Source organism: Mugil cephalus, chromosome 11, assembly GCF_022458985.1.
Source record: "Mugil cephalus isolate CIBA_MC_2020 chromosome 11, CIBA_Mcephalus_1.1, whole genome shotgun sequence".
Classification (NCBI taxonomy): domain Eukaryota; kingdom Metazoa; phylum Chordata; class Actinopteri; order Mugiliformes; family Mugilidae; genus Mugil; species Mugil cephalus.
Genome location: NC_061780.1, coordinates 17,375,283 through 17,390,287, shown reverse-complemented (window position 1 = coordinate 17,390,287; position 15,005 = coordinate 17,375,283). Strand labels below are relative to the sequence as shown.

Here is a 15,005-nt window from a genome sequence, read left to right as displayed (position 1 = left end):
GATATAATAGAGGGACATCCACTACTCAGTAAGCAAAGTCAAACAAGTCTTTTACTCTGCACAGATGAAATTATACTTATCATAGTCTGACTTCTTCAACCAGTTGTGATTTCCTGTTGTGTCCATGACAGCACTCATGTCACAGTTTTCTTTTCCTTCCTCTCTTGGACCCCAGTGGTTGAATGTTACGACGTGATCATCGACCCAGAACCAGAAATCCAGGGTGCAGCTGTAGTGAAGACCCAGCCATACATAGGGACTGTCAGCCTTCCTGGCCTCCAACTCAACCCAGCCCTGAGTGTCTTCATCGAGGATGGACACCAGATCCATGTTTAAGTCTCTGCAGTGGTACAGGGCTTCTTCCCAGGTTCTGTTCTCTTGGACCAGCATCAAGCCTTGAATAAAGAGACACATCTGATGAGCTGAATATTGACAATTAACTCAAAAGAGAAATTTTAAAGCTGTACATCATTATGTTGTGTAGAGGTATTAGAGAATAAAAAAGAATCAAACATGAATCAAATCATGTATAAAGTGTTGTGGCCATTCAGTGATGAAAAATAACAAAGAGTTGTCAGTGTGAATGTTTGCTCCTCTATGAGTGGCATCATCTAACATGTTGTATTAATCCATAAACACACACAGCGTGTCACTGATATCACAGTATGAAGAGCAGTAGAACTGGTTCTGCTTTTTCTCTGCTTGATATTTAATACATGTGAAAGTGGATCTCTCCAAGAACAAACTAAATACTACATTCTGCTCTACTATTTGATAGATTTATTCAAAGCTACATTTATCTATTTCCTTGTTCAGCTCAGTGAATTCAGTGTGTCAGAAAGGTTGTGCTTAGCTCCAGCCTAAATATGAACTTAAAGGCTCCAAGTTATATGTGTCAACTGTAAATTTTACTCTTTAGTTCACTATTAACACATCTACTATTAAACATATGGTGGATTTTAATCTGCAATAGAGACATTTTCTGTAAGTTTGTTTATTGACTGACCAGTGACATGAGAACATTTCATCTTACCATGTTTTTTTGTACCGTAGATCTTCACCTCACACACCACGATAGAAGATGTTTTATCGAAGTATACGGTAACATAGCGTCCAGACATGGGTCCATTGTCACATTCAAATGTTTGATTTTTTCCTCTGGTGGTGTCAGAAATAGTTGTACACCTGGATGGAAGAAAGAGAGAGAAACAGATTAGACTGTAAGAAATAGTTCTGTTTCCAGCTCTGTTTGGTTAAGTATCAATAGAAGACAGAATTCCCCACATTCACAAATGCAGCATAATGTTGTTGAGTAAAATTAGCTGCAACTGTTACAAAGTTATTTAGTGTTACTGAAGGCAGTTCTCCTGAGTACTGTATGCCTATATATTTCCTTATTACCTCATATCACACTTGTATCAGAATGTCTTAACATACTGAATATAATTAATACAGTGTGTATGATAATAGTACAGAAGCACAATGCTGCCACAACAAAAAAGGTAATTATTACATTATAACGTGATACTGATCCTTTTTTTTTCAGGCGTGGCAGCAATGTGCTTCTGTACTGTCATCATATGAACATAGTTTGTACATTTTTACAAAATATAATCCCAGAAATAAATAAAAGATAAATAACAAGCAGCACTAGACTATGGTAACAGGTTGTACTATGGTTCATAGTAGAGTGAAGACATTACACATTGTGTTGGTCAAAGTTTCCATCAGATGAGTTCCCAATGAGGATCCGAGCATTCGTTAGGTCAATATTGCCATGAGAAGTGTTGTTGATGTTGATACAGGAAATTTCATATAAGCCCAGTAAATCCATTGTCCACCAGGAGTTGGGTTTGTTTTCAGTGTGAGCACATTGATTGTATATCCCATCAACAGCTCTGTCAGAGAAGTGATTGATGTAGGTTGAAGACTGAGTTGTTTTTCCTCCCTCTATCAGTTTTCCTGTTGTGCAGCTAGCTGTAGCAGAAAACACAAAACAGTTCACTTCATAATATTGACCCATATACATATTCAGCATCAATGCTCTTATACTTTTTGACATGACTCAAGAGATGAAACAGAGTAGAGCAGAGAAATGTATTTAATACTACCTCCTTGGTTCTGAGCAGACGTCCCTGTGAAATGTGAAGTGTCAGAGAAATACATCAGAGTTACTTTTATCATTCTGGTCACGTACACGATTATCATTTTATTTTCATTTACTTTTTCACATTCACGTTTGACTCTGAATGAAAGGAGCAACTTACCAATCAAACAGAAGAACAGCAGAGTCCACAGCATCTTTGCTTTGAAAGAGAAGAAACCTCAGTAACTGTTGACTAGATGATCCACACAAATGACCACAGACCAATGACTGGAAATCACAAAGGATTTGCACAAATGTATCCCCTCTATCTGAAAGCACAACAACAAACTGACAGTCCAGGTGATGCTCAGCTCCCTCCAGATCCACCAGTTTTAAAATGAACCCCTCCCCAATTTGGCACAACCCTGACTTTGTGAATAACAAAGTCCCTCTTCACCTCAGCACTTGGAAGCATAAAGGAATAACCCACCTCCATCACCTCTTCCAGGGGAACTTACTTATGAATCACAAAGATTTATTTGATACGTTTGAAATAAGAAATGGAAACTTCCTCCAATACCTACAGGTGACCAAGACAATCAGAAAGAAAATCCCAGTGCTCCAGAACTGCATACAGCCACCACAATTCGTCACCAACATTAAAAAACTCACACCGAAAAAGAAGAAAACCCTCTCTTTAATATATAAGCTGCTATCAACCACACATTTAATACATGTACCAATATCAAAATGGGAAGCCGATCTTTCCCTGTCCACAGACTTTGATTTCTGGACTCAGATCTGCCAAAATATATTTAAAATGACCAAAAACTCGAATTTACAGCTGATCCAGTTTAAAGTACTCCACAGATCACACACAACTCAATACAAGATGTATAGAATGGGCTTCTCCCAATCCGACAAATGTACGCAATGCACCCAAAACTATTCAGATTCTTATTTCCACGCTCTCTGGCTCTGTTCTCCGGTGCAGCACTTCTGGTCACTTGTAACACAGAAACTCGCCTTAATTTTGGACTGCAGAATCCCATTAACCCCTAACTTGTGCCTCATTGGTGACCTGGAAACAATCAGTCTTCCTCACCATCTATCACAATCTGTCCTTGTAGCTCTCACCATCGCCAAGAAAACAATCCTTATGAACTGGAAGAACAAACAGTCACTAAACATTTCCCAGTGGTTGAACCTTCTTTCCGATTATATATCATTGGAGAAAATATCTGCTACCCGAAAAAATCAGTTGACTCTGTTTGCCAAAAAATGGTCCGTATTCTGCGACTCCCTCAACCTTAATTTACATCTAGACTTTGCCTGCTAGCTTTTGCCACTTCTGTTCCACTTACTGTAATGCTATAATAATATTTCTCTTACAGTGATGAATGTCGTTATGGAAAAGATTTTATTGCCCTCTTCATCCAGGTTCACTAAGGAGGATCCCCGGACCACAACACCTTGAGCATGCATTAGGGGTGCCCTACTCCTTCTCACCCCTGGGTTGACTTCCGGCCCTGAGCGGTTTACCCGGCTGGCCTCCCTCTCCCCCACGTGGGGTGGCGATGGAGACTTGCCTGGGGTTCCCTGTGGCTTCGGCGCTTGCTCACTTTCCTGGGGTCGTGGGGTATCGGTGGCCGACTCTCCCTGGATCTCCTGGTGGGCCTTGGCGGTCTGGGCTGGCGGGCTCCCTGTCCCCTCCTCTCCCTCCCCTCTGCAGCGCCCTCCTCCCTTCGCCCCGCTCCTCCTCCGGCCCCTCCTTCCTTCCGCTGGTGGCTGGGCCCTCGCTGGTCGTGGGGGCCCTTCCTGGGGTCCGGGGGGCCCCGTAGGTCGGGGCCACGCCCGGCGCCTTGGGGTCGGAGCCTGAGGGTGTGGGGGGCTGCCTGAGTACCACCCTGGGCGTGTCCGGTCGCTCCGTCGCGCTGGGGCTGGGGGGGCTGTGGGGGGTGGGGTCTCCGTCCGCCTTGGGGGCACCCCTGCCACCCCGGGGGGTGGATGGGGGGGTAGCTGATGCCATTGCTCGGCTGGTCGGTGTTGGTTCTTCGGGGTTTCCTGGGGGTCTGTCGCATCCTGGTTGCTGTTCTGGGCTGGGGGCGGGGTCTGGTCGGGGGACTTCCTGAGTCCTGGGGGCCCTCACCCCGTCTGTGGGTCCCATGGGCAGCTGTTGCGCCTTGGCCCTGCTGCCGGGGACTTGGCCCTCACTTGCCTGCCTCTTAAATTGCACTCACCTCACACTCCACCATACACTATGTCGCCCATTACAACCAAGGCTAGATACACCACACACACCCATCCCACGTTTTTAATGCACCTCACCTTAGGGGTCCACCCAGGATCGGTCAGGGTCAGGGCAGGCTGCAGGACAGTAGTGTGCTGCAGTCCTCTGACCCACCTGACCCTCCTGTTTGCCCCCTGTCTTAATGCACCACACCACATCCAGGGTCACAGGGTCACGGTGTAGGGGCTTGCTTCCTCATCAGGGACTGAGGAAGCACAGTAATAGGGACACTGTCACTTTTCATTATCCATTGGCACGGCTTGGGGGGCCTGGTCCTCCGCTAGCAGGGGGATCTTGGGCTGGCGGTCTGTGGCCCCACGGCCGTTGGTAGGGGTATCTACGTAGGTTCTCTGGTGTCCTCTTGGCCTGGCTTTGTCTCCTGGTGCTGCGTGGCGACGGGTTCGTGGCGGCTTCCTTGGGTACCCGGTTGTTCCGGTATCGACTGGTTCGGGTGGTGGCTTGGTGCTTCCCCTCTCCCTTCGATGGGGGGCTGGGGTCTCTCCCTGGCGGATGGGGGTTCTCTCTTCCCGTGGTCTCCCTGGCCCGGGTGCGCCAGGGGCATGGGGCCGGCTCCCTGGCCCCCCTGCTCGGATGGCCCGTCCCTGGTTGGGCGCTGGGCCGGTGCCCGTCTGCGGGGGCTTTGCTGGGCTCCTGGGGGAGTCCTCTCGGCTGGAGAGGTGTCCATGGCTGCCCTGCGGGCGGGGGGTGGGGTCTTTGGGGGGGGTGTTGGCGGCGGTGGGTGGACGGGCTGCGGTGGCTGGGGGGTGTGGGGGGTATGGGGGGCTGCTCTGGCCTGCACCGACTTGTGCTCGCTTGGTTGGTCTGGGGGTGTTGGTCATCGCTCGCCATCTGCGCTGGGGTGTGGCTTGCCCCGTGGCTACGGTGGTTCTCTGGTCCTGTCACCCATGCGCCCCACACTGGGGTGGAGGCTCTCGGGCGCTGGGGCTTCTGACCTGACTCTGGGCCCTGATAATGGTCTCACTCATATTTAGGGAATGCCCACATGCATGTGTGTTGTCACCTGCCAGCCCGTGCTGGATCACATCAAAAAGAATTGATGAGTCCCGGCTATTAAGGGCTGGATTATTGTTTTCACTCTATCACTACGTGCCCTATGGCAGACTTCTCTCCTTCCATTGGGACGCCCTTACCCCCCCTGGACTCTCTCATCTCTCCAGAGATGACTGTACCCAGTCATACTTGAGTGAGGTGACTTGGGAAGCACAGAACCCTGCACTCCACTAGTTCCTACTAGCACCACATGTATCTCCTCCACTGTCCATCCTTCTACATCTTTTCTTTCCTTTGTTCCCCCCCTCTATCCACTGAGGTGTAGCACTGCCCTCCCTGCCACACAAGGTCACTACACTCAATAAAGATCAACAGGACAGTTCTCAGGGAGGGCTGGTGATGGTCACACTCACGCACTGAAGTAATAAAGCTTTCAACTGCAAGAATATAACTGCATCAACCTCATATAATGTTGACACCCTGTGGTGTCCAACTATGCAGACAAATGCAGACAAAAAAAAAAAAAAAATGAACCCCTCTCCTTGACAAAGCCACATTTACTTTCCTTCCTCCACAGCTTCCCTCATTGAAACACACCAATATCATTCATTCTTTTTTCTGTCCAGATTTTTATCAATAGTCAAATCAGCTGAAGAGTATTTGCCTCTAGCTGCATATTATACCCCCACAGGTCACTCTGGTCGATACTGTTGATTTGACTGTTGTCATAACATTGAAAGAGTCAAATCCTGATACAATCATCCCACAGATATGGGCCAGTAGGGAGTTTTTAATAACTTAATAAGTTGAAATTCTATCTATCTACCTAAACTGGTTGGGACTGTTGTCTTTAATTATATCTACTGCAAAAAAAAAAAAAAAAATGGTTTTATTCCCAGAGCCCCATCTAGTGGTCAGTCTGGCTAACTGGTACCTGGTGGACCTCCCTCATCTTCTCTGTGAACATATTACATTTTAACTCAACGTTAAATCAGCATCCACCTTAAAGTTCCTGTAATTCAGGCCTTGGAGCAGCATGTCTGCACTAAACAAGTGTGTGAGTGTGTTACCTCACCTCAGTGAGAGCCTGCAGTGTTGTTTATTTGAGATTTAGTTGCTGCAGCTCATCTTCTGACATCTGTAGTACACTTTGACTGGACTGCAACACGAAGGACGACTGCTGCAGCTGAAGGATTCTCAACAGGAGTCTGTGGGAGACGAGGAAACTTGTGGACATAATGATCTACTGTAAGAGTAGGTAAGTGGATGTGCATTAAATTTGAAGACATTACAAAAGTAAATGTATTTCTGCAAAGTTCTTGTGGGAAACTGGTCAACAGTATCTAAACACAGTGGCTGTACCTTGTCCTGATGAAACAGCCACAAGCTTTGATATGAATCCTGTCCTCACTGAGCTCTGCCGCCTCCTCCTGCTGCTCCTCAGTCGCCCCATCCTCCTGATCTGCTTCTGAAGTAAGAACTTGTCTCATTTAAACAGTGTGACATACAGTATAAAGAATATGACAGCTCAGCAGTGAATTTGAAATCAGACAAAGAATTAGCAGCAAATCAGCCAAGTCCAGTGTCCTGTCTCTCTGTCCCAGTTTGGTGCAGCATCGGGCCATTCCCTCCAGTACAGCTCGTCTGATGGTCAGGTTGTTGTCAGCGATCCACTGCAGGCAGGTGCTGTATGCCTCCAAGGCTTTCTGAACCACACACACCACAAGAACAGAAACACAGACACTTTCAAATCATGAGAGCAGATGGTGTTCTCTCAAAATGAAGCAGATTTAAGATTTCACTCCTTCAGTCTGGTTCCTTAAGAGTAAAACTGTGTCTAAATATCTGCTCAGAAGTCTTTTTTAAAGCAGTTCAGATAAATGTCATTGTTGTACAACATGCTGCAAATTAACTTAAATTACATTTATTTACATATTGGTTTTAGATGTAACATATAGACTAAACTACTTTTCTGTTGAATTGCATGACTTGTTGTTCTGAAGATGAGGAAATGGTACATTTGTGGAAAAAAAGGATACTGATACACTGTCTTTATTTGTTGTTAATGTCATAGAAACATTCAAATACAGGGAAATACAACAGTAAACAAACAGACTGGGATCATGCAAGTTCCTGAAGGGAATGGTTGTTTGTGTGAATACCTCCAACACTGCAGGATTTAGAAAGACTGAGCTGAATGACTTTAATTATCTGATAGTTCCTGTGTCTAACGGCCAAATCTCCTCTGAACTTGTAGACTTTCTGCTTCTCCAAAGAATCGTCAGTATCCAGAGCAACTTGGAATTGTTTTTCAAATGCATCAGTGTCTAAAAATATATGAAAACAGCTAATTTTTAGATTTGTAGTTCAATATCAACACAATTAACACTATAGCTAAGGATAAGGTCGTCTCTATTTCACCACCTTTCTACCGTGAAACAACCTTTCAGACTATCACACTTGCAGCGTTTTCCCATGAAACTAACCACTTCTGTAAGAAAGAGATTTACCTCAGACTCACACAGAGACACACACACTCGGTCTCTGGCCTCAGAAAACACAGAGTTGTTAAAAGTGCTCCCTAATCTCTCCATCCAGAACTAGAAAATATATATAAATATAAAAATGAGTTCAACATTTATTCGCTACAATTAATCAAGAACTCCCCAGTTTCCCCAGTCCAGGCCAAGGACCCCCAAACTGATGGAGAGATTAAGTAGAGACCCTCCTACTACCTACTATATGTGTTCTATATTGAACTGAACCTAGTGCTTTTTATAAATATACATGATTATCATCATATTGCATTCAATATTAAGCTATTCAAATAATACACAGATTCAAAGATCCTTTTTTCATTCCAAACATGTGCTATAGTAGGGTAACCATGCAACTGCCGTAAACATACCTGACTGTTATACATAATCGACAGATTAAGAAAATAATTGACAGCTTCACTTGGGGACTGAATAGCCTCTCTTGGCCAAATGCGGGAATCTGACAGAGTCGGTGTAATTTGTGGCCTCGTGATTGGCTCAGCAGCGATAGGGGCGGGGCCTACTGTGCACAGGAGGCTTTTAGACTGACTGGTCTCAGATAGTGTGGCGCACTGTGTGAAACTGTGCGCTGTTGATGACAGCTTTTGCCTCCAGTCATCCTTTTACTAAAATGTGTTGGATTCATGTTATTGTGTGTTTAACCTCCTGATACCCAGCAATTCACTTTTGTCCACTCTAGTTGGCATTAAGGTGTTTGCTAACATCTCTCATACTATACATGTCACTAACAAGTCCTAGTGTTCCTTAAAGAGGACAACTGAGGCTGTTTATTTTTTTAATCTAATGAAACAATTGAGGAAAAAATGTTAACACATTCATTAGAAGGATGGATGTAAAAAAAACATGTACATAAGTGTTCTCAAGTGAACTATCCCTTTAACATTTTTATGTTAATTGTGCTTAATTATTGAGTGTGTTTTGTCTTTCTCTTAAGGTTTATTCCCGTGTTGGAAGAATGCAGAGTTACACCAGATGATGCTGTCCTAACCCGTAGAGACTGGAGCCCACTGCAGTACTTCCAGCAGTACAATGATGCACAACTAATTCAGGATCTGTCTGTCTTCACCAACCAGCGCATGGCACAGGATTCAGGCTGCAGCTTGAACACAATACCAGAAGAGATCAAGACTTTTCTAGGAATCTCAGTGTACATGGCATGCCTTGGATATCCAAGAATTAAAATGTATTGGGCTGCCAAAACAAGAGTCCCTATTATAACTGACTCAATGACACAAGATCGTTTTTACAAGATCAGATCTTCACTTAAAGTGGTCAATGATCTGGATGTGCCAGAAGATGAGAAGAAAAGGGATCTGCTTTGGAAAGTAAGACCACTCCTCAAGAGAGTGCTCCAAGGTTGTCTCATCCTACCCAGGCCAGCAAAGGTCTACATTGATGATCCCTTCACAGGTAGATGTCCAGTTTGTCAATACCTTCCTGGTAAACCAAATCCAACAGGATTAAAGGTATTTGTTCTTGCAACTCCAAGTGGCCTTGTGTTGGACTTTGAGCCCTACCAGGGAAAGAACACCTTTGTTGGAGACCAGCAAATGGGAATAGGTGCAAATGCAGTCCTGCGTTTGACTTAGATAGTTTCCAGAGGAACACTGGTGTACTTTGATTGGTGTTTTACCACCATCAAGCATCTGGAGACTCTTCTGGAAAGGGGCCTTCCTGCTACAGGAACAATTCAGAAAAATCAAATTCCAAAAGAGTGCCACTTCACTGTTGACAAGGTCCTGAGCAAAAAAGGGAGAGGGTCATCAGAAATGACTGTACAGAGACCTCATGAAATCGCACGCACCAAGTGGGTGGACAACAAGCCTGTTGTCATGGTATTGACCGTCCATGGGATTGACACAGGACACAGGACACCTGTTCCATATGGTCAAAAACAAGTCCAAGTCCCAAGACCTGCAATGGAAGAAGAAATCACAAAAGGTTCAGATGAAATAACGTAACAAAAAGATAAATCGAGATTTGCTATTTGTTTTGTATTTTCCTTGATGATTCCAGTGGATCTTCCCATGTACATACTCAGCCTTAAAATGTTTCATGCTTGAGAACATGAAAATCCTGTTGTCCACTACAGTGGACATGTTATAAAATTTGAATAAATTTAAGTTTTAAAAAAAATCTTTGCAATGTGCTTTTTACCACCCCAACACATAATTTATGTAAATGTATATATATATGTATATATATATATATATATATATATATATATATATATGTATAATTAAAACACTTTTTTTCCCCTTGGTCTCAGGAGGTTAAAGAAATTTAAATTTGTGGCGGAATAAATAACTAATGATTAGCTATGTTGGTGAATAAACCTGAGACAAGTATAAAGTAAAAGTAAAGCCAATGTGTTAGTTGGCAGCACTGTATCCTTTGTACAGACATTTAGTCCAGACTGTTTCATACTGCATTTATTTAAAGAAAATGTGTAAAATGCTTTTTTGTCCTGAAACATGTACATAATGTAAAATCTTTTCAACATCAATCCAGAGCCTCAATAACAGCTGGGTTTTAAATTAACATTGCGCAAATGGTCAGTGTCGCATAGCTACAAGCTGAAGATTACAGGTGACGCAAAGAATTATTTTGAATCTTTCTGCAGCGATACAGCACGAGTGATCACACATACACACTGTGTCCAATCAATGCTTATAACAGACTCACACTTCAGGATGACGCTGTCATCTATCTGCTGCAGCTCACTCTCTTATACCTGGATGGTGGTGGAGGCTCAGTGACAATCACATTCTCTGATTTCTCCAGGGCCTTCAACACCATCCAGCCATTGTTGCTGGGTGAGAAGCTGCAGGTGATGGGTGTCAGTGCGTCCACTGTCTCCTGGATCACTGACTACATGATTCAATGTGTGCAATAAGATGCTTGAGATTTTCTATCAGTCTGTTGTGGCCAGCACCCTTTCCTCTGCTGTGGTCTGCAGGGGGAACATCATTGCAACCAGTGACAACAACAGACTGAATAAACTGACCAGGAAGACTGGCTCTGTCACTGGCTGCAGAGAGGAAACTTTTGAAGTAGTGGTAGAGAGGAGGACACTAAACAAACTGTTATCAACCATGGATAACCCTGACCACCCTCTCTACCAGATAACAGACAGACAACGTAGCACATTCTATCCATCTATCCATCCATCCAGTTTTATTTAGTCCTAGAGCCCCATCTAGTGGTCAGTCTGGGTAACGCGTACCAGATCATGGTAGATTCAACACACTGACATCACAGTTTATGCTTTAAAAAGGTGGATTTAAACATCACATGTGTCAGTTAAGATCATTTAAATCTTTTAAAATCGCTAAAAGAACATTTATTACTGAATAGATTCACAGACATTTCAAATTGAGTGACGCTGGGATTTATACTTTCATATTTGACTGAAGCATCTTCTTCAGTCCTCTCCTCTCTGTCGAGTTCTCTGTAAACATTCAACACAGGATCAACAGGACTTGTATCTTTTTACATCTCATGGCAGAACAGGATTCTAATAACACACCACACTTAACAACAGAACAACAAACAAAAAAACAACAAAAACAAAACAAAGATCAACTATTCACCTAAATAATTACCATCTTGAGAGCAAGTATGGGTGTTAAGTGAGACAGGAAGTGACGTTAACGTTACCTGAAGTTCTTTTATTCTCCAGCAGCTGCAAACACGTCTGACCCAGGCTGAACCAGTGCCAGGGGTTGAACGGTAGCAGGCTACACAGCTGCTGCAGACACAACGTCTTGGATCCTGCGGCTCCGAAATGCTCATAGATGCTGACCTTCAGGAGAAGTTTAAATTAGTTTGAATACAACAGAATGACTTGATCCTTATGTATTCTGGCTAACGCTGACCTTAAGCAGCAGGAGGCTGGTCAGGTGACAGGTGTTGGAGGCTTCTTTGCTCTGGAAAAAAAGATTATGTAGATGTTATTAATGTAAGGTTTTTGAATGACATCTTAAGTCGCTTTAGTTAATTTTAAAATGTAAACAGTCTGTAAATTTCCCTTTGTTAGCTGAAGTTATGAAAAATCCAATATAGGGAAATAAAGCAGTAAACAAACCGACCAGAAACATGTAAGTTCCTGAAGGGAATGGTTGTTTGTGTGAATATCTCCAACACTGCAGGCGATTTTTCAGTAGGAGCCAGTGACTAGGGTTAGAAAGACTGAGCTGAATGACTTGAATTACCTGATAGTTTCCTTATCTAACGGCCAAGTCTCCTCTAAACTTCTGCTTCTCCAAAGAATCTTCATTGTCCAGAACAACTTGGAATTGTTTTTAAAATGCGTCAGTGTATATGAAGCGTCCAACAACTATTTTTCCAGATGGAAATATTCACCTTATATCACCTTCATTAATAAAACGACAATAAAGTGTTTAAACACATCTTAGCTTTTATTTAGACTCGATAAGAACCCAGACATGAAAAAGTAGCATTTCCATATTAGTCGTAATAATCTATGTGAGAAATAACATCATCTGTAAATCCCATTCAAGCTAATGTACACGCTGAAGGATGCAAATATAACTGCTTTGTATAATAAAATGACACTGCATCCTGAATTCATATGAAATTCAAACTAATTACAACTGTTTCTGTATCATCGATAAAATTTTTTCTTTTTGATAGAAGAATTAAAATGAAATTTAAATAAACCCACAGCCGATAAGTATCCAATTACACTACAATAATGTATATGAATTTGCAGCAAAAACACACAGCAACAACTGATGTCATATAACCATCAGAATACATTATTATCAGTGAATTAACTGTAGCAAAGAAAATAACAATACAAACTGTTGAAAACCAAGAAACAAAAACATCTTTATAGACCAGAGTAGAAATGTTGGCTTCATATCAGCAGCACTACATCTGAAAAGCTGCTACTCTGGGCCAGGACCCCTCACACATGATATATTAGAGGGACATCCACTACTCAGTAAGCAAAGTCAAACAAGTCTTTTACTCTGCACAGATGAAATTATACTTATCATAGTCTGACTTTGTAAACCAGGTGTGATTTCCTGTTGTGTCCATGACAGCACTCATGTCACAGTTTTCTTTTTCTTTCTCTCTTGGACCCCAGTGGTTGAATGATACGACGTGATCATCGACCCAGAACCAGAAACCCAGGGTGCAGCTGTAATGAAGACCCAGCCATACATAGGGACTGTCAGCCTTCCTGGCCTCCAACTCAACCCAGCCCTGAGTGTCTTCATCGAGGATGGACACCAGATCCATGTTTAAGTCTCTGCAGTGGTACAGGGCTTCTTCCCAGGTTCTGTTCTCTCGGACCAGCATCAAGCCTTGAGTAAAGAGACACATCTGATGAGCTGAATATCGACAATCAACTCAAAAGAGGAATTTTAAAGCTGTACATGATTATATTGTGTAGAGGTTTTAGAGAATAAAAAAGAATCAAACATGAATCAAATCATGTATAAAGCGTTGTGGCCATTCAGTGATGAAAAATAACAAAGAGTTGTCAGTGTGAATGTTTGCTCCTCTATGAGTGGCATCATCTCACATGTTGTATTAATCCATAAACACACACAGCGTGTCACTGATATCACAGTATGAAGAGCAGTAGAACTGGTTCTGCTTTTTCTCTTCTTGATATTTAATACATGTGAAAGCGGATCTCTCCAAGAACAAACTAAATACTACATTCTGCTCTACTATTTGATAGATTTATTCAAAGATACATTTATCTGTTTCCTTGTTCAGCTCAGTGAATTCAGTGTGTCAGAAAGGTTGTGCTTAGCTCCAGCCTAAATATGAACTTAAAGTCTCCAAATTATATGTGTCAACTATAAATTAGACTCTTTAGTTCACTATTAACACATCTACTATTAAACATATGGTGGATTTTAATCTGCAATAGAGACGTTTTTTGTAAGTTTGTTTGTTGACTGACCAGTGACATGAGAACATTTCATCTTACCATCTTTTTTTGTACCGTAGATCTTCACCTCACACAAAATGACAAAATATGTTCTTTCTAAGTGTACGGTAACATAGCGTCCAGACATGGGTCCATTGTCACATTCAAATGTTTGACTTTTTCCATTGGTGGTGACAGAAATATTTGTACACCTGGATGGAAGAAAGAGAGAGAAACAGATTAGACTGTAAGAAATAGTTCTGTTTCCAGCTCTGTTTGGTTAAGTATCAATAGAAGACAGAATTCCCCACATTCACAAATGCAACATAACGTTGTTGAGTAAAATAAGCTGCAACTGTTAAACAGTTTAAAACTGTTATTTAGTGTTACTGAAGGCAGTTCTCCTGAGTATTGTATGCCTATATATTTCCTTATTACCTCATATCACACTTGTATCAGAATGTCTTACCATACTGAATATAATTAATACAGTGTGTATGATAATAGTACAGAAGCACAATGCTGCCACAACAAAAAAGATGATTATTACATCATAACGTGATACTGATCCTTTTTTTCTGCCTTGGCAGCAATGTGCTTCTGTACTATCATCATATGAACATAGTTTGTACATTTTTTCAAATTCTAATCCCAGAAATAAATAAAGGATAAATCACAAGCAGCACAAGACTATGGTAACAGTTTGTATTATGGTTCATAGTAGAGTGAAGACATTACACTTTGTGATGGTTAAAGTTTCCATCAGATGAGTTCCCAATGAGGATCTGAGCATTCGTTAGGTCAATACTGTGATGAGAAGTGTTGTTGATGTTGATACAGGAGATTTCATATAAACCCAGTAAATCTATTGTCCACCAGGAGTTGGGTTTGTTTTCAGTGTGAGCACAAGAACTGTATATCCCATCAACAGCTTTGTCAGAGGAAAGAGTGCCTTAGGTTGAAGACTGAGTTGTTTTTCCTCCCTCTATCAGTTTTCCTGTTGTGCAGTTAGCTGTAGCAGAAAACACAAAACAGTTCACTTCATAACATTGACCCATATACATATTCATCATCAATGCTCTTATACTTTTTGACATGACTCAAGAGATGAAACAGAGTAGAGCAGAGAAATGTATTTAATACTAC

The 15,005-nt window shown here is 42.3% G+C and overlaps 1 protein-coding gene and 1 long non-coding RNA gene across 3 annotated transcripts; both read right to left on the bottom strand.

Moving 5' to 3' along the window:
• Window positions 1–6: 6 nt before the first annotated feature.
• On the bottom strand, window positions 7–14,338 carry LOC125016006 (C-type lectin lectoxin-Lio3-like). 2 transcript variants are annotated; one of them, XM_047598173.1, is made up of 2 exons: window positions 13,920–14,338; window positions 7–395 (listed from the first exon to the last, which is right to left on the bottom strand). In XM_047598173.1, exons 1-2 carry the CDS (start codon window positions 14,005–14,007, stop codon window positions 52–54), a joined length of 432 nt encoding a protein of 143 aa, XP_047454129.1. In that variant the 5' UTR covers window positions 14,008–14,338; the 3' UTR covers window positions 7–51. The 2 variants fall into 2 exon arrangements, with proteins under 2 accessions (XP_047454129.1, XP_047454128.1); XM_047598172.1 differs by lacking the exon at window positions 7–395 and adding an exon at window positions 12,484–13,281.
• On the bottom strand, window positions 1,763–2,429 carry LOC125016009. Its single transcript, XR_007113653.1, has 3 exons — window positions 2,268–2,429; window positions 2,112–2,135; window positions 1,763–1,977 (listed from the first exon to the last, which is right to left on the bottom strand). It is a non-coding gene; the product is annotated as an uncharacterized LOC125016009 (long non-coding RNA).
• Window positions 14,339–15,005: the final 667 nt, after the last annotated feature.

Coding starts and splice junctions, on each gene's coding strand:
- LOC125016006 (XM_047598173.1), bottom strand. CDS start 14,007: ATGTCTGGACGCTATGTTACCGTACACTTAGAAAGAACATATTTTGTC. Junction 396..13,919: donor CTACGGTACAAAAAAAGATG/GTAAGATGAAAT, acceptor TCTTTATTCAAG/GCTTGATGCTGGTCCAAGAG.